General features: G+C 46.4%; 1 protein-coding gene across 2 annotated transcripts in view; it reads left to right on the plus strand.

Annotated features, from left to right (window-relative positions):
• The window catches only part of TELO2 (telomere maintenance 2), an 890041-nt gene that overhangs the window by 242997 nt on the left and 627368 nt on the right, over positions 1-19676 (plus strand). For both annotated transcript variants that reach the window (XM_069646967.1, XM_069646968.1), the window contains one exon: positions 3605-3746. In XM_069646967.1, coding sequence (XP_069503068.1) covers positions 3605-3746 — 142 coding nt within the window. The remainder of the gene's footprint in view (positions 1-3604; positions 3747-19676) is intronic.

The raw sequence follows: 19676 nt of genomic DNA on the forward strand, positions 1-19676 counted from the left end.
TCTTGCTTCCAATGGCAGGATCCTCAAGCAAGGGTTCAGGACTGGTCGTTCCGACCAGTCCAGGGGTTGAAGCACCAATAAAGGTCTTCTGGAGATTATTAATGGAGTAGTGCCTCGCCAGGACAATTGAAGAAGACTATGCTGGATGGATTAGACGGCGGTTCCGGGTCTTCAGCAGGATGCTCCACTTCAAAGGGGTCTGGGCGTTAACGACGATGTGATGAATGGCTGCAGGAGTCCATCTTTTATACTGAATTCGAGGTGCTGTCTTCCCCAGGCTCACCGATGGTAAGAATCTGCACCATTCAAACTGCCAGGGCTGTCGAATTCTGGGTAGCCTCTGACCACCCCATCTGCCCAGCAACACACACTTTTTTGGACAGAAGGCGGATTGGGACCAGGCAGTCCCAGTGGCCACATCCTGCCACAAACGCATACCACTGCTTTCCCCGTAGTACTGAGGCTTTGCCCAGGAAACGGCTTTTCATGTATGATCAATCCAGCTATGAGAGGGCAGGAAGAAGGCCAAAATACAGTATGGCCAAAGGACAGAGCAAAATCCTGTGACATGGCCAATTTAGAGTTTGTTGTGCTCTGAAATGCTTTATGCTGTAACAAAATGCAGAAGCGCACACCAGAATGTCAAAAACACTGTAGAAATATATCTGCTGCCACCAGACTATCATGCATACATCATGCAAGTAACTTTAGAGTTGCTAAAAACAAAGAAAAGGGGTCACAACATATACCCACTGCAAACAAACGGGGAATTTCACAATGGAAGATCGAGTCCCCCTGCACTGATAGCCATAGGGGCTGATCACTGCGCCCCAAACAGGTGAGCTCAACAAGGTAAGGTAAGTAAAGCAAAACGGGCTTTACAAACCTCTAAAAGTCAGGTCACACTCAAAACAATAGCAAAAAGTTAATGGGATCTACAAATGGCTATGGAGGGAAACTAGGAAAAATACATTCTTTCCTAGCAAGTAGTGTAAGGCAGGACTTCACAAAATATAGATATAATCAGGAGCACTACACAACGTCAAAATAAATCAAACTGATAATTCGAGTGACTAGGACTCCTTATGTTCCTAGGTTAGACAGTTATACCTAAGTAACCACAAGTGAAACAGTGTATAAAGAATTTCTCAATACAAGAATGTAATGCAGGACTTTGCAAAGAAAATCAGGAGCATCCGCTAAAATTCAAATTTTTAAACCTAAACTCCAGAGACCCAGAATGAACCCAGGAAAAAAGTCAATGTTTATGTAAGTACCTGCAGTAGCCCCTTCAAGAAGAGTCTAAGGTACGTTTTTAAAGTTCACAGGAATTCAGAAGAAAGTCAGTAGGCAGTTCTTAGTTCGTAGTGAAAAGCCAGATAAGTCCCAGTTCTACCCCATATATATAGAGGTGGTGGCTGCCCTCCCCAGGGTACACCAGAATTGCCCCCCTGGAAGAGATCGAAGCACAGGTTCTAGATTGGAGTTGCTGCAGTTAAGCGAGACTCGGCCCTCAATGCAAGTAAATTGTGAAATGCAGTTGAACCACACCTACAGAAATCTATCATGGACTACACGACCACTTAGCGTAAGTATCAGGAATAACCTATCAGCACAGGGCCCATTTGTAGGTTCCGAATGTTGTTGTTCTTGAAAATATGGTTCCAGTAAGGTGAAACCGCCCATTAAGTACTGCTCTTTTACAGTGCGAGATGAAGGATCCATTCACCTAGGCACTTGCACCCTGGACCAACGACAAACCAAATGAAGAATAAACCGTCATAGGTCTGAGACTCGCCATCTAGAAGCAAAAGCAGTGATGGAGATGACTCCTAAACAACGTAAGAACCCAACCAAGACAGATTCCTGAGGCTCAACGATCAAAGGAGAACAGCACACTAGTAGTAACGGTCCCTCTACTGAGATTACGGTGGAGGCGACCCACAACAGCCCACAGAGCAGATAAGGCAGAATGTTGGGGTTCGAACACCCTTTACGGTGAAAGCAGCTCCAGCCCCAAGGCTGGAGGCCCTGGTGGTAAATGGCAGGAAGCGGCAGCAAAAAAACCCAGACAATGGTCCCAAGATAAAATGCCTCGTCAAGCCAGCAAAGAGGACCAGGTACAGGCTGAGCACAGCCAAGGAAGGACCTCCATCAAGCAAAAATTCAAATCTGAACTCAGGCAGCAGACACTAGTTCAGTCCGTATGACCACATTGGTCCCCAAAAACGGCTAAAGTTGTTTTTCATGGACAAACTCTTCCAGTAGGTAAGTCAGCCTGTTAACTTTCCAAAAATATGACAAAATTGAAGGCACGATCAGGGTCTCTGCTCTATGCATCCACACTCACAGGGACTGGCCTAAGTCATCCCACCAATTACAAAAGGGGATTTAAAATAAAGATTTTGGCAGCTATCTAATTAGGTTGTGCCAAAAATATGGCAAACACTCAGGTCCTCACCCACAGGATTTGTGATGGCCACACCAGGAGCAGGTCTAGATCAGTTCAAGCTGAACAAGGCTGAAACGTGTTTTTGGAGTTGCAGATGGTACTCTTGTTCAAAGTGGAATTGCCTAGCATTTCAGCACTGGATTGCTCTTGTGGATGGGACCCGACTGATATGCAAGTGGATATTTCTCCTCTGTGAAGGGTGCAGTGAGCTAAAGCATGTTTATGCAAAACATCCCATCGAACAGGTTATTTGGGTCATGTTCATTTTCAAGCGTGACTGCCACACTTTTGTAAGTAGGCGTGAACATATTAAGTAGTATCCATATGCCACTAACTTGCATTTAGGAAGAGTGTCTGGCTGTTCTGGCTGTTGGAACCTATACTGGATTTATACTAAATGGGCAAATCCAAGCTACTGAAGGCATGTACTTCACTAAATTCATATAAAGCCTGCCACCATCAGCCAACAGTGAGATGGGACCAGCACAAAGAACTAGCTTGCCTTGGGGCACCACAATCCTTAGTCTTCTCATTACGAGGTTAGCAGTAGTATCCGCTGGTAGACGGTGTGCTACTGCCGACCCCGTAACACCATTTCCGCCCCCTGATATCCCAGTGCTACCGGAATATCATGAGCGGCGGCGGAAGGGTAAATCCCAATTCCCATGGAGTCTTTTGTACTCCATGGGAATGAGGACACTGAACACTGGCATCGTTGTTAACAGTGCCGGTGCTTCATGACAGTAGGGGACTGAACTCCCAGCAGAGTCAGGTCTGCCAGGAGTTCAGGGGCACCTAACGGCAGACTTGTAGTTTGGTGGTCCGGAAAGGGTGCTGGTACATTGCTACCGCCACCCTTATTTCCAGATTGCCAAACTTTAATGAGGCCCTTAGTGTCTCTCAGGGGTGCTATTTGTGTTTCCGATAAGGCCTCAGAAGAAGACACACAAGGGGAAAAAACATGCTAACACGTTAGACAAATCTAAACTTTCCAGTGCCTGGTGCCAGAGAGCTAGGACATCCCTTTCAGTTTTGCAGTACTTTGTTCCTATTACTCGCCACAACCAGTGGAGGATGAAACAGCTCTGTGCACATGTTCTTTTAGTTGCTCCATAACTGAAGTGTTCTTCTTTCTTTCTGTTTGCGGAGTAGGCGCTGAAAGAACTCCTGCAGACCTGGGCCCTGAGCAGCGCTGTCCGTCACTCACCTGTGGAGCAGCAGCTGTACATTAGCAAGGCAATTCTGATCGCCCTCAGCCATCTCCGGGAGGAGGAGCTTGAGGCCCATAGGCAAGGTGAGAATCTTGAGTGACATAGACACGATTAAGAAGCCTGGGGAGACCAAAGCTGCAAGATAACCCGAGATACTGGCTGCATGAGGAGGGCAAATGAAACCAGACAATTGAGTAGATCTATAGAAAGGCAAGGTGAAACTGAAAAAGTGAGGATCTTTAGAGGAAGGGCAAGGGTAAAGAGAAAAAGCGAGGATCTGTTGAGGAAGGCAAAGTGGGAAGAGGGAGAATCAGAGGCTAGTTGCAGGGCTTGACAATAATAGTATCCTCCAGCAATGCCATGTTATGAAGCTTGTGAGACACAGGCGACGTGGTTTCCAATTACTGAGTGCTCTGCCTTTGTCTCTAAAGCATTTGTGTGCTGTTACTATGAAAGAGCAGTCTTTGTGGACTGAACTGCAGAGTCAGTCGCAGAAATGCCAACAGTTTGACAGAGGCACTTATTTGTGGATGATACTTTGCATTGACGAGGCAATGGTTTCCCATAGAGTTAATTTTTGTTTGTATTCATTTTCACATTTTGTATAAATTATATAGTCTGTGTTTCTATTTTACTTCTTTCATTCTCCTGGGCTTCTTCTATTCTCCTTTTTTGTTTATTTTATGTAGTGTTTGCCTTATGCTCAGTTACTTTGGAATAGCTGTCTGAGCATCAGACCAGGATCCTTCATTGGCATACAAATGTAGTCCTCTCAAGTAAGCCTTTTCCGCATAATGCCAAGGTAGTACATACAATGGGTGTTATGTAATATTCAAGGTTCCATGTGATAATTTCCCCATACAAGAATGGTGCTGTTTTTTTGTGGAGACATTATCATAGGGAACCCCCGCTACCCATTTATCCCATATATTGCCCCCATATTTAATGTCGCCTATGCCGTTTCCCGGCGACTATATGTATGGCAACATTATATACAGGGACAATATTACCTGATACCATATTCAATGAGGGAGGGTTGCCCCTATATACAGTTCTGTACATAAACACAATGTACATATTTGTATTGCATCTTTTTATTAAGGCATACATAATTGCCAGCAAATGGATCATAATACAAAACTGTTGGTCCATTACGCCATAAAACCTGCATATAACCATATCTTACAGTCCTAGTAGTTTGGCGTGCTGTTGCTGTACCTCTTCATGTAACATTCATAACTGCTGTCAAATTATTGGGGGAAGATATTGAGTTGTGGACAGTGGGTATGGAGAGGTGAAGCAAAAAAGGTGCATCACATTGATGCTCATTTCTGAAATCGCCCCACCATTTCTAGTTTCTCACTCTAAATTCCAATAACATCTTACCATTTTAGCATTTTGTTAACAAGATACAAAAGTTTAATTCAACACATTTTCATTTAGTGATATTAACTAGAAGAACCCCTGGCTGCAGGTGTGCAAGTCTTTGATATAAGGACTCCCTCTATAGGTTTTAATTCTACTACAGGGTGGGTAAACTCATAGGTCTTCTCCCTTTGGTGTAAGCGGAGGACCTGTTGCTGAAACCCCTCTTCCCTTCTACCTTTCCCTGTACATCCTGCGCATCTGTTTCCTGAATTCATGTATGGTGTTCTTTTTGGTATTACCCTAAGTACTCGGAGAAAAAAAACGTATGGTAGATTTTATCTAATTTTGGCTGTACGAAAGTTTCGAATGGCCGAAAATGTTGGATTAAATCCACCATAGGGTACCATTGTAGTGAACAAGGGCAGCAGCGGGGTGTCCCCCAGAGCCCGTGTTTGCTACAATGGTACAGGAGGTTGCAGGGGTGTGCAGCGCCAGTTCCCAACCACGCAGGGGGCATACACCTACGTGTCTCTTTCCCATCTTTTGTTGGGTGCATCTTTGCTCGTTCTTTTCTTTTTTCTTAAGAGGATATTCCAAATGTTACTGTGTAAAAGTGGCCAGTATGCCACTTACACAAATGGGGCGGTTGCTTGCAATAAAGCGCCTATGGCCCCTGCTTCTATTAGAGTTACCAAGACAGACCCCCCCCCATGTGCTCTTTTCTGCCTCTGCTGACCTCAAGCATAATATCAATCACTAGGAGAGCATTATGTCAAGGGCCCCAAGAATGCCTTGGTCCCTATTATGGAGAGTTTGGCACAGCCCTGTGGTCAAGGATGTGAAATAAGAATTAACGGCAGGGTTCCAACCAAAGGTTAGACCGAACTCTCTCTATGAGTAGCTATACCACAGCAGTCATGCCTCACTCAAGGGAAGAAGGAAGGCTGGTGGAGAGGTAGTTAATCCCAATGGAGACCCCAAGAGAATGCAATACACAAATGTACTGCAATATATATATACTCTTTTTTAGGGCTGCACATAAGGTGGTTATTGTCTTTTGAATTCTAATTGCATGCAGTCGACCACTAAAGTTTGCACTTACCCGCTGTTGGGTCCCTTGCATGCGATATTTTCAACATTGAAAAGGCAGAGGCAATACGGAGGAGTAAAACCGAGTGTACTCTTAGCTTTCCTCTCTTCCTTTGTAAAGAAATAAATTCAGCCTGCAAATTACACTTTGTAGGCAGCATTTCTTAATGTATTCCTGCGTATTCCGCTTTCTCTTTAGCAGGTGCATAACCCAGTGTATTCCATAACCTAAGAATATATTCATTTTTTTTTTACCAGCATGAAAGTCTTGTGCAGGCATGAAACCAAATGCACCGACAAGACGGAGGACCAGACCAATAGAGATCTTATCTCTGCACCATGGCCCTCCTTTCTCTTGTCACTGCATCAAAGTAGGGCAGAGCTGGAAAGGGGGGTTAATGCCTCGCTTTTGTGTGTCCATTTCCCGCTTCACCCAATTTAAAATGAGGCTCAGGAACTTCAAATAAGTACTTGAGTGGCAATGCACCAGAAGAGTATCTAAATAAAAACTGAAAATGGCCTTTAGCAGGCAGACCCTTCCCACTCCTGGGACAAATGTATGACCTATAACTGATGGTAAAGACAATACATGTAAGGGTAGGGGTGGTGGGAGTAAAAGGTGGCCTAGACATCCATAGCACACTACCATAGTCATGTTTAGGACCCACAATGCCAGTACATCTGCAGTCACTTAAATCCCTGCAACCTCCTGTGCACAGTGGAAGAGTAAACACGTAGATAGGCCATATACTTGTTTAAGTGCCTAGAGAGAGTGAACAGGCTCACGATTTTAAACCATGCCCAAGAGGGCCACCGAGGGGAGGGGATGGACGGAGGGAGGGAGGGAGGGAGGGAGGGAGGGAAGGAAAGGGAGGAAAGGAAGGAAGGAAGCTGGAGATGGTTGGCTCACTGGTTGGTTTAAGGACCTCTACAGGGCATGATCAGTGTGCAGGGATCCAAAGTGGATGGACCCACCGGCCCATGGGTTGAAGCACCAATGAGGATTTTCAGGATATTGATCCAGAGACCCAGGGCTTCACATGGACTTGACTGGAAGCAACGCTGGATGTCTTCAATGGCCGTCCCAGGGTTTTCAGTGGGCTGCAGCTTTTCGTAGGGGTCTTGGCTACAAACAACGATCTGAAGAATGGCTGCATCTTGAAGAGGGACCTTTTTGGAGCATTGTTTTGTCTTTGCGACATTAGTAGCCTGCCACCTCCTGAGTGCAGTGTTATTCACTGCTGTCCGCTTCCTTCCTGTCCTTGGGGTCTCCAGGCATTGTAGTACTTGTGGTGGTCTGCATTTCATGGCCCCAGGATCGGCCAGCTGCAAAGCATCAGGAACCATCCTGTTGGAGCTCGGAACCCCTGCCTGTCAGTCCCCTGCAAAGGGACTAACAATTGAAGCAAGTGAGCCTAGCAGATCTCGAAACCCTAGTGGTGGTTTTTAGAGGAATCCGAATAAAAGTGGTAGGGGGGGTGACCTGCAAAGCTGTTTCCACCCCCACCATATGGTTGTATGGGTGCCAGGTTCTCACCCTACCTCTCACTTGCCTCAGCGTGATTGGTGGTGTTCTAGCCACGTATCGTCTCCTGAGTTCCCCTTGAATGGTGGAATTGGGAGAGAACCCCCAATCCTATGAACTTCCCTCCATTACTGGAACATTTTAAATCAAATGTTGGCTTTGCCACTACTTGTTTCTTCACTTTATAGTCTCCTGACTCCCTACAAAAAGTATCTTCTTGGGACTTAAGAACTTCTACAGGTACTAAGCCTACTTTCCTTAGCAGAGAATGACTTGTTAAGTGTAGTGGTTGTAGCATCTGAACACGGTAGGATCCTAACCATAGAGGGAAGTGTGATGAATCGCGGATATTCTTCCCTTCTCCTCAAGGGGGAGCCACCCACTTTGAGCCTGCTCTGGAAGACCCTCCCTTGGGGTATGGGCAAATGGAACCTCAATAGGGGTGACTCCCCCTTAGGGGACAATGACTCCCATTCTGATTAGGGACTCCCTAGATCAAATACCATATCTGCATACATGGGACTGCCAGCTATAAAGAGTAATCTGTCATCCTTATATTTGGCTTCAGGCAATGTGAGAACAACCCAGCCATACCAAGGAAATGGAAATATCTCTTTAAAAAGAGTTCTATGAGCTCCCTGCAGAAGAGCTGAGAACGCGATGCCAGTGAAGCCAGCAAAGCCAGACACCGAGAACAGCAACTGAGAAGTCGAATACCTGAGTGCGCACCAAGCCCTGCGAGGTTCCCATGCATTGGAAAAGTACCGGGGAGAACAGCAAAGGTGGGAGGCTGCTAGGGCAAAGTATTGGGAGATGAGAAACTTCTCAAAGTCACAAGTATACATTTCGAGCATTGATTTAGCAGAATTGAAGATATATGCAGTCAATATAGCGCATGACATATAACGCTGTTTGGGAAACAGATAAAGTGGAAGCAAATACCCTGGGAGGAAGGGAGAAACCCCTGGTGCAGAGGCTTAAAGAGAGGAGAGAGCCTACTGCAAATAAGTGTAGCAAATGTTGTGAAAAGAGACTTGTTAAGAGAACGCAATCAGCAGAGACTATCCAGTACCAAGAACCCAGGAGAGGAGGAAACATAATTGGCATGAAGTCATACTTGGAAGATTAACCTTCAAGAATATAAGAGATATACAACTAAAGACACAAGAGTGAGAAAGTATTCCAAGGAAAATTGTCATAAATCGGGCACTAAAGAGGGTACAAATCCCGCAAGTATATGGGAAGTACTTCAGGAGCTCATGAAAGAAGTCTCAAGAGACGATCAGGGAAGATAACTTTTCCGTAAACAGTATAAATAATTACAAAAAGTTTAATTCTTCAATGCATCAAAAACAAGAATATAAACAAAACGTATCGCAATAAAGTATATACCCCCAAAAGACAACTGCATCTACACACCCACCACTGACCACTCGCCCGACCACAACTTCCCACGGCATAAACACACATATTCAGACACTCGGACTAACCATATAACTCGTTGAAAGACGTTCACATCTCAAGATATTTCTCAGTCATTCCTCTCTTAGTAAACAAAACCCTTTCAAAACCTGACAGAACCTACAACTCGTAAATCTAATCTTCCACCAGTGGCTTTTTCTGTGTCTTCCACATATTCATTATTTGTTTGACAGCCACTATGGAGGATCTATCCAATGACTATTCAACTGGGCCACCGTACACCTTGCGGTCTTTGATGATAACATAGACGACAAAAGAAGATGGGGAAAAGACATACCCATCACCAAGTCTAATCTATCCAAGACATCCTTCCAATAATCACGCACCCTCGTACACTCCCACAACATATGCAGTAAAGGACCCTTCTAAGCCTCAACCTCGGCACAAAGCATTATCCATCAATCCCAGTTTGTGCATACGCACTGGTGTCCAATACAAGCATCCAAGCACCTTCTGATGAATTAATCTTAAATTGAAACCTATGCGGAACACTCCAATCTGTTGCCTAGAAGAGGCAGAGGAGCAGCATTAAGCCCAACAGAATTGTTGCAGAGCCCGTAGGTTGAAGGATTTTTGTACCTCCGGACGAGAATAGAACGAGAATAGAACTTGAAGCATGGCGAATATCTCATTTTTGTTGGATTCATTTATTTCAATTAAGGGTTCATGAGTGTATGAGATCACAAGATTAAGAAGCAATTGGAAGTTGTGAACGTGAACAGCTTAAGGCCCTGACGAAGACAAGTGTGTTAAAGGTTGAAACACACGTTGGCGATGGCTGAATACGATTGATGGTTGAACAATAAAGAATAGTTCATCACATAATAGAGAACCTATTTACATTTGATATTATTGGTTCATGGCGCATAGGGCAGATATAATTAGTGTGTTCAAATTCAAATCTAATGTGGGCGCATGAGAATAATTCAAAGTAACTGCAAACTTTTGTGTTCAAAGTCAAAATGGAGTAGAGGAGCCAGACAATCTCCGTTGTTACAATCTCATGCAACTGTGAAAAGTTAATCATCAGCTACAAGAAGGGCGTTGAGGTCCTATTGCAGGGAAACCCACTCAAAAAAGGTTCCACAGAAAGATACTATTTTTCAAAAGGGTACCCAGGACCTTGCAGACCAACAAACATCCATAGGATATAAAGCCACCATGGCTGAATATTTAGAAAACAGAGAAGATGATGCTGTAAACCTGTTTGCACCAAAGGGCAGCAATGCACACGCATTTGCATCCAACCTGCCGAAACAGAGAGAAGATCTACGTTACAAGTTTGTAAAACTAGAAAGATTATCCAAAAAGGAAGTAGACAAATACTGGGAAATCAAATCATTAAAAAATTATGCTTCTAAGAAACAGATTCCAGAGGATTGAGAATATTAATCTTCCCAGACTTCACAAAGGATGAAGATAAAGATTTAGCAGAAACTTGGGAACGAAACGTAAACCAAAGCTCAAATACAATGCTAGAACTCTCAATAGAACATGCCTCCAGGGAACACAAAAGAATAACAGATCAAATTGAAGAAATCGAGAAGGAAATTAAGAAAGCAAAAGCTTTAGAAGTGATGAAAGAGAAAAACTACCAAAAAATGTTTGAGATCTTAAAGGAATATCAGGACGAGATTAAACTCAGGAAAATGAGAACATTCTTTAGAGATAATAGAGACTATGAAGACGATGAGGTGTACACCTTTCAGGACAAATATAGACAATTTACCAAACCACCCTCGCAAGAAAGCACACCGAACACTTCCCCAGGCAGCTCGGATGCAGACTCTGAAGGGGATCAAGAAAAAGACTCAGCAAGTACAACCCAGGCAACAGAAGGACATGGTTTTTTAAACCAGATCAGGAGGTATAAAAAAGGAAATAGACTCACCTACCAAAATCAAAAACAAGTGCGTTTTTTATTGCCGCAACAGATAACTCAACAACCCACAGGAGGAGGGGGAAAAGTGGGAGTGGTAGACACAGGAAACCCAGATGCGTTAGAAGATTTCAGGAGACTGACGAGAGCAGGGGCAAGGGAAGCAGCAAAAAAGAACAAGTGAATGACCTAGTATTGAACATATCTAATTATCAACTCAAACCAGAAGAAATATCATTGTTAAATAAAGGGTTTACTTTTGCACCGATCACAAGCTTTGACAACGTAGAAGTTCATATAGATGTATTAAAATTCGTAGGAAAGTTGAAATTAAAAAAATTCTTTGACACACAAATCACGGCGCACCATACCAAGGAACCATACCAAGGAACTGACAGCAAACGAAAGTACGATAATCATTGAAGATTTGACCAACATTCATGTATTGAGATCCCTTCAAGAAACAGAAGAAAGACCAATTCATGAGATATTGCATGAGCTTCAAATAAAACAAACCAGCCTTACCGCTATGGAAATGAAACTTAAATCCAAATTCACGCCACAGCTAATGTCAGATAATTTAGTGGACGCCTTTTACAAAGTAGTTACCAAAGACCTAAATGATTTCGAAGATGCAAGATCAAACAAGAGTTCGAAACCCAAACATCGATATGACAATTTAACAAGCATGGAAAGAAGTGCTCTGTTCAAACTGACAAAAGACCATAATTTGGTCATTAAAGGAGCGGACAAAGGAGGAAAAATAGTAGTAATGGACCGAGAAGACTACGTACAAATGGCAATGAATCATCTAAACACACCATTTTGTTACACCAAATTGAAATCAAATCCAAAAATGGAGATACTATTAGATCTAAAAGAAGCCATTACAACTTGGCATAGGCAAGGACTCATTACGGATGACGAAAAGCACTTTTTGGAAATGAAACAACCAACTTTACCCACAATATACTTTTTACCGAAAATACACAAGGAATATGAAAGGATTCCAGAAGGAAGACCGATTCTAAGCGGAATAGGTTGGGACACTTTGAATATGGCACACTACATTGATAACATCTTAAAACCATTGGCCATTAAAAACAAATCTTACCTAAGGGACACGACCGCAGCAATAAACAAACTAGCCACAATAAAATGGCAGGAAGACTATTTTTTGGCTACTTGGGATGTACGATCCCTATACACATCGATTAGACATGACACCGCTATAGAAACCATGGAGTACACTTTTTGGAAGGAAACCGCATCCAACTGCCAATCAGTCAGCATGCTTAAAGAAATGCTATTATTGACATTACAAAACATACATATTCAATGGTCAATCCTTCAAGCAGACCAGAGGGGTAGCTATGGGGATTAAATATGCCCCAGCCCTTGCAAACTTGACGATGGCGATGTATGAGGACAAATACATTTACACAGATGAAGCTTATGAATCCAATGTGGTGCTATGGACACGGTATATAGATGATGTTCTGCTTATTTGGAAAGGGGAGGAAGGAGGACTAGAAGATTTCAGACAGAGAGCAAATCAGAATACAACAGGGATTGAGTTTACTGGAAATATGAGCACAAATGAAATTTACTTTTTAGATTTGAACATCTATGTCATGCAAGATCATCTCAAAACAAAAACCTTTAGGAAAAGTACTGAGGCAAACTCTACGCTATTCTCTATGAGCTGCCATTATAACTCGGTGATTAGAAATATACCAAAGGGTGAATTTATTAGAGCTCGCAGAAACTGCACTGAACAAAAAACCTTTGAGGATGAATGCAAATTACTAACCAGCAGATTTAAAACAAGAGGCTATGGAAAGAAGACAATAGAGGGAGCACGGGAGAAAGCATAAAAATTAAACGGGGAGAGCACTCTCATGACAACCAAACCTAAACCAGTGGAAAGAGAAGAAATACGTTTCATCACCAATTATTGTGCTAACAATAGAGTGTTAAGAAGAATTCTGAGGAAGAACTGGTATTTGTTACAACTAGACCCGAATGTGAAGAAATACATAGGAGATAACCCAACACTGATTTATAGACTTGCTAAAACTATTTAAAAACATTCTGAGTCCATCTTTCCTTCCGGAAGTGAAGAAAGAAAACCTTAGAACATGGCTCCCACCACCACCAACTGGTTTTCGGAAATGTGGCACATGTTCAATGTGCAAACATGCATCAAACAATACAGTGATCTTCAAAGACAAATATGGTATAACCCAAAATATTGTTGATCCCATTAATTGTAAGACTAAATTTGTGGTCTATGCAATTATTTGCCACTGTGAGGAAATGTACATAGGCAGTACAATAAGGGAACTCAGGACAAGAATAAGGGAACATCTATCAACCATCGGAAGTCAAGACATCAATTTACCTTTAGCCCAACATTGGCAAAAAAATCATCAACTAACAGACAAAAAACAACTGAAATTCATTGGACTTAAGAAGGTGACCTTAGGACCGAGAGGTGGAGATCATGAAGTGAAACTCAGGCAAGAAGAACCAAAATTAATCTGCAAATTTCGCGCAGTGGTAAGGGGTCTGAATTCGGACCACGAGATGGCCTCCTTTCTATAATATTATATGGATGTATAATGTCTGTTAGAAATGAACAATATAATGTAATGTAACCTATTTTGAGACAGTGATGTATGGTAATCGATTGATCAGCATTGAATTAGTAGCTCCAACCATCACAAATAGGGAATCAGTGATGTGAGTCATATGGGTAATAGCCCGAAAAAACCAAGCCATTAAAACGGTGCAAGCATCAAACATGCTTCATATTACAACGTTCACCATAGACCAGTCTCAATACTTATTATCTGAGAACAGGAAAACACAGAGAATAGTATTACAATCAATGTAATCTGGATCGAACTTTAAGAGGACAATGTAAGCCTAATGCAGAAAGCCTACTTCGAGGGGATTGGGTCCTCCGACGTATTCCATATCTATGACAGTAATTACCACAGCTGTGCTGCTTCGGAAAATCCTTCGGCTCCTGCGTCGATCACGTCGATACGCCTCCCTCGAGGACCTCCTCCGACGGCCGACATCACTGGATGGTATAAGTAGGACGCACAACGTCCGTAGCCTCAGTTCCGTTTTTTACGCGAATGTGTTCGCTTTGGGAATCTCGGCACGCCTCGACTCTTTGGAGTTTCTGTTGTTTCTCAGTTCTTTGAACCTGTTAGTTTTTTAAAGTTTATTCTTCGTGAAGTATGTCTACCTCGTCTTCAACACCGCGTCTGGGATTTAAGAAGTGAGGGACTGTGGGTCCAAAATGTCAGTTACGGACTCGCACGCTGCCTGCATCTGGTGCCTCGGGGAGGCCCATGACACAGATGACTGCCAGTCGCTCACGTCTAAAGCCTTGCGGGAGCGCAAGAAGAAGTTATCGGTAGGTAAGGTGTCTAAGCCATGGAAGTCGAAGTCTGCGGGGCTTTCGACGGATGATTCGAGAGGCGACTCTCTGCGTTGTCGTCAGAAGTCCATTGGGTCTCGGTCCCAGAGTCGGTCCCGCCACTCCTCTGCCTCTTCGAGGCACTCCCGGAAGCGCCATCATCGGTCGCCTTCCCCGTCATCTTCCGAGGACACCGCCCGTCGGCGGGTCGCTTACCCTACCAAGCAGGCAACGCCAGAGGAATGGGCTTCCTTCGGGAAGAAAATGTTAGCGATTCTCGAATCGCAGGGCACTGGTCCACCCGCGCCTCCGAGTGGGGTCGGTCGTGATCGGTCGAAAGACACCGCTCGCACGCCTTCGGGCTTGGGTGGTCGGCACGATTCGCAGGAGAGGTCCCGCTCGGACAAGGGGAATCGTTCTCGTCATGCCCGGTCCAGGTCCCGGTCCTCGACGCGCTCGAGACTGTGTGAACCTGTGACGTCTTCGAGGAAGACGTTGACGCCGAGGTCGTCGACGGACTCTTTCGAGGCCCCTGTCGAAGGACACGCTCGGGGCTCCAGCCTAGAGGCCCCTGTCGACGCCATCGAGGCAGTCGGCGCCTCGTTCGGCGTCAACGCCGATTCACTCGATGGCCTCGCCGCCTTTGGAGGCTGTGTCGACGGGGGTACCCCGAAGCTCGGTGGAAACCCCCAGAAAGGCTCTGGCCAAGGTCAAGCATGGCTTTGGTTCACATTCTGTGCCTTCTTACCGCCATCTTGAGTTTATTTCAGAGGTGGATGAGGGCTCTGATGATGGCATGGTTCCTAATACAGTGCCAGACGAGATTCTCTCGGGCCATAGCCAATTTGAGGACCTGTGCTAGTCCCTGGACGATGCTAGTGGGCTGGACACCTCTCCGGAGGTGGAGTTTTGTAGGCCTGAGCCTGGCACTCATGCCGACTCCTCGTACCGGCGCCTTATGTCGAGGGTCACCGAGTACTTGGGATGGTCGGCTCCCCCGGGGGAGTTTCTTCAGGATGACCGTACGGATATCCTCGACCTTGGTCCACCAACTGACCCGGTACTGCCGTTTCATATGGCTCTACAGAGGAGGGTCACGGCGGCTTGGACTGCTCCGAGAGTCTCCCGGCAGTGGGCAAGTCTTTGCCGCGAAAATACTGCCCAGCCGGTAGCGACCCCTGCTATTGTCCAAGCATCCCACTCCGAAGAGTTTGGTGGTGCAGGCGGCTTCGGCCCCGGCAAAGCAGGCGTCGTATCCTACCATCCCTCCTGATAGGGACGACAAGCGTTTTGACGGCTGGGCGAAGAAAGTGTTTTCTTCAGGGGGTATGGCGCTTCAGGTGGCCAACTCCGTATTTGCCTTGCCACGTTTCACGCACTCTCTCTGGAACTGTGTTTCCTTAGCGGCTGAACATATTCCCAAAGGGGACGAACGGGATGGTTTCCTTGCCATGGTTTAGGATGACAAGGATGACATGTGTGAGGCCGTTCAGTCGGGTTTGGACATGGCAGATTGCGTCAGCCGGTCCATGGCAGCGAGCACTGTGATACGCAGGTTTGCGTGGTTGCGGAAGTCGTGGTTTGCTCCTGATGTGCAGGCCCGGCTCCTCCACATGCCCTTTGACAGGGAACATCTTTTTGGCAGCAAGGCTGACTAAAGCCTTGAGAGGTTGCAGACCTCAAAAGCTGCAGCAAAGTCGTTGGGCGCTGCCGTTCGACAACCTCCGCCTTTTCGTCCTGGGGACAGTAATGGAGGGGAGGTTCCTTTCGTTATTACTCATCCTTTGGTAAAGCGAGAGGAGCTGCCAGTCAAAGGGGCCACCGTAGGAGTGCCAGAGGTGGAAAACAAGGTGCTCGAGGTGCCAAGGCCGCTCGGGCTGTTGCCTCTTTGCCCTCAGGCTACGCCGCAGCCGCTTCAGCTCAGTCATGAGGCCATGTCCCACGGTTCGCCGGTTGGGGGAAGGCTGGCGCAGCATCTTGCAGAGTGGCGCCGTTACTTCAGATGTGTGGGTTCTGGAGATCATAACCCACGGCTACTGTCTTCCTTTCCGGCAGAGGCCTCAAGACAATCCACCGGGGAATCTCTCTTTGAAGAGTCCGGATCCGCTCCTTGCGCAGGAAATTCAATCCCTGCTGGAGAAAGGCGCCATAGAACTGGTGCCTGTAGCGGAGAGGAACTAGGGATGGTATTCCCCTTTTTTTTGATTTCCAAGAAAGACAGGGGATTGAGACCCATCATGGACTTGCGCGGTTTGAACAAACTCCTCAGGAAGGACAAGTTCAAGATGGTAACTCTCTCTGACGTCCTCTGGGCCCTTCAACTTCAGGACTGGTTGGTGTCTCTCGACCTCAAGGGCGCTTATTTTCATGTGCCGATACATCCAAAGCACAAGAAGTACCCGAGGTTCGCGGTTGGCGGCTCGCACTTTCAGTTTCGGGTCCTGCCGTTCGGATTGACCTCCGCCCCGAGGGTCTTCACCAAGCTCACGGTAGTGGTGGGAGCGCACCTCAGGAAAGGGGGGATTCACGTCTACCCCTACCTGGACGATTGGTTGATTAGGGCACGCTCTCCCGAGCAAGTCCTGGATCATCTGTCAGTCACCTGCCACTCCCTCCACAAGCTGAGCTTCTCCCTCAACTTAAAGAAGTCCCATCTGACACCAACTCAGAGGCTGCAGTACATCGGAGCAGTGCTCGACACGTCCCTGGGCCAGTGTTTTCCTCCCCAGGTGAGGGCTCATGACATTCAGCAGATGGCGCACAAGTTTCAGCTTGCCCAGATTCTCCCGGCGTTCTTGAGATTGCTCAGCCTCATGGCATCCTGCATTCTTCTGGTGCCAGAGGCCAGGTTGCGGATGAGATCATTGCAATGGGCACTCAAGCTCCACTGGTCTCAGTCCTCCGGCAGGATGTCGGACCCTGTTCAGGTGCCGTCCTCGGTCGCCCAGGACCTTCTGTGGTGGGCCGTCAAAGACAATCTGATGAAGGGGGCTCCATTTTGGCTACCCTGGCCGGAGGTGACGATCATGACGGACGCATCCCTCAGAGGATGAGGAGCTCATGCCAACGAGTTGACAGTCAGCGGTCGAGACTCCATATCAATCTGTTGGAGCTGTGGGCCATCAGGCTAGCCCTGTAGGCTTTTCTGCCGACTGTGCGAGGAAAGAATGTCCTGATCCTGACGGACAACACGGTGGCCATGCACTACCTCAACAAAAAGGGAGGGCGGGGTCACTTCCTCCGTGCAGGGAGGCAATGCAGCTTTGGTTCTGGGCAATCCAGCAGGAAGTTTCGATCTCGGCAGTTCATCTGGCTGGAGACGAAAACGAGACGGCGGACGCTCTGAGCAGGCAGAGCGCGATCTCTCACGAGTGGGAGTTGGCTCAGGAGATTCTCCTGGAGATCTTTGCCCTTTGGGGGACCCCTCAAGTGGATCTCTTCGCTTCCAGTGCCTACCGGAAGTGCGAGAGGTTCTGCTTGCGGGAATTTCCTCCAAAAGGAGCCTTAGGAGACGCGTTCGTGGTGGAGTGGTCATTCCCACTGCTGTACGCGTTTCCTCCAGTCCCCGTCATCCCATATGTACTGCGGAGGTTACAGAGGTTCGGTTCCCGGATGATCCTCATTGCTCCGGCGTGGGCCCGGAGGACGTGGTACCCGGACCTTCTCGACTTGTCCATCTGCCCTCCACGTCGTCTTCCCTACCAAGACAATCTGCTCTCACGGTAGGGGGGTCAGGTTCTCCATCCAGAGGTCAGATCCCTCAACCTTCACGCTTGGCTTCTGAAAGGTTGAGGTATAAGGATTGGGACCTCCTCGAAGACGTGATGGAGGTGTTGCTCTCGGCCAGACGGCAAGCAACAAAGTCCCTGTGCCATTGCCGTTGGCATAAGTTCTGCAACTGGTGCAGGGTTAAGAATGTGGATCCTTTTGCATGTGACATTCCCATGGTTATGTCTTTTTTGCTTTCTTTGGCCCACAGTTAAGTGGGTACAGTTAAAGGTTACCTGGCGGCGCTGTCCATATTTAAGTGCTCGTCTGAAGAGTGTTCCTATTTTAAAATTCCTTTAATTTCTCAGTTTCTGAAAGGGCTCACTAATGTGTTCCCTCCGTCACCTTTCCAGGTGCCCGGTTGGGATTTGAACCTTGTTCTCAAGTTTCTGATGGGTGCTCCGTTTGAGCCATTGCATTCATGCGCTTTGAGACTGTTAACTCTTAAAACTGTATTTTTGGTTGCGGTCGCTTCCGCTTGCAGAGTGAGTGAGTTACAGGCACTTTCAGTTAAACCACCCTTCACTGTGTTTCATAAGGACAGGGTTGACCTTAGAGTTTGTCTTTCCCTTCTTCCGAAGGTGGTTTCATTTAGGCCAGAAGGTTGTTCTTCCAGCGTTTTATCCTCCTCCACATCCTGGTAAGGAAGAGGAGAGGCTCCATAGGCTTGATCCTAGGAGAGCGTTAAGCTTTTATATTTCACGCATGTCCCGGGTCAGAGTGGACGATCATCTCTTTATTGGTTACGCTGGAAAGCATTTGGGACAAGCTGTGATGAAACAGACTTTGTCTCGCTGGATTATTTTGGCTATCTCGGAGTGTTACCGCTTGGCGGGTAAGGACCCACCGGTCGGCTTACAGGCCCATTCTACCAGGGGTATGGCTGCCTCTACTGCCCTACAGAGGAGTGTTCCTATTCGTAACATCTGTGATGCAGCCACCTGGGCTTCGGCACGTACTTTTGTACGTCACTACTTCCTCGATTCCATCCGGGGGCAGGATCTGGCCTTTGGCAAGGCAGTCCTTTACTCCGTAATTTGATTGGGCATTTAAAATTTCGGTTTTCTAAATTCTTTTCCCACCTCCTTGCATTGGTACTGCTTTGGGAGTCTGTCATAGATATGGAATACGTCGGAGGACCTAATCCCCTCGAAGAACAAGTTACTCTCTTACCTGGTAACGTTCTTTCGATGGGCTGGTCCGACAACGTATTCCATATCGCTCCCTCCCTGCCTTCCCTGCTTCAGATTTTCTTATGCGATTGCAGCTTACGTTTCCGCAAGGCTTTGTGTGGTCAGACTGGCAGAAGACTGGTGCCACACGTTCTGGGGAAAAAACTACAACTGAGGCTACGGGCGTCGTGTGTCCTACTTCTAACATCCTGTGACGTTGGCCGTCAAAGGAGGTCCTCGAGGGCGGCGTATCAACGTCATCGACGCAGGACTCAGACGCCGAAAGATTTTCCA

This window comes from Ambystoma mexicanum, chromosome 2q (assembly GCF_040938575.1).
Source record: "Ambystoma mexicanum isolate Mex_15411 chromosome 2q, UKY_AmexF1_1, whole genome shotgun sequence".
Classification (NCBI taxonomy): domain Eukaryota; kingdom Metazoa; phylum Chordata; class Amphibia; order Caudata; family Ambystomatidae; genus Ambystoma; species Ambystoma mexicanum.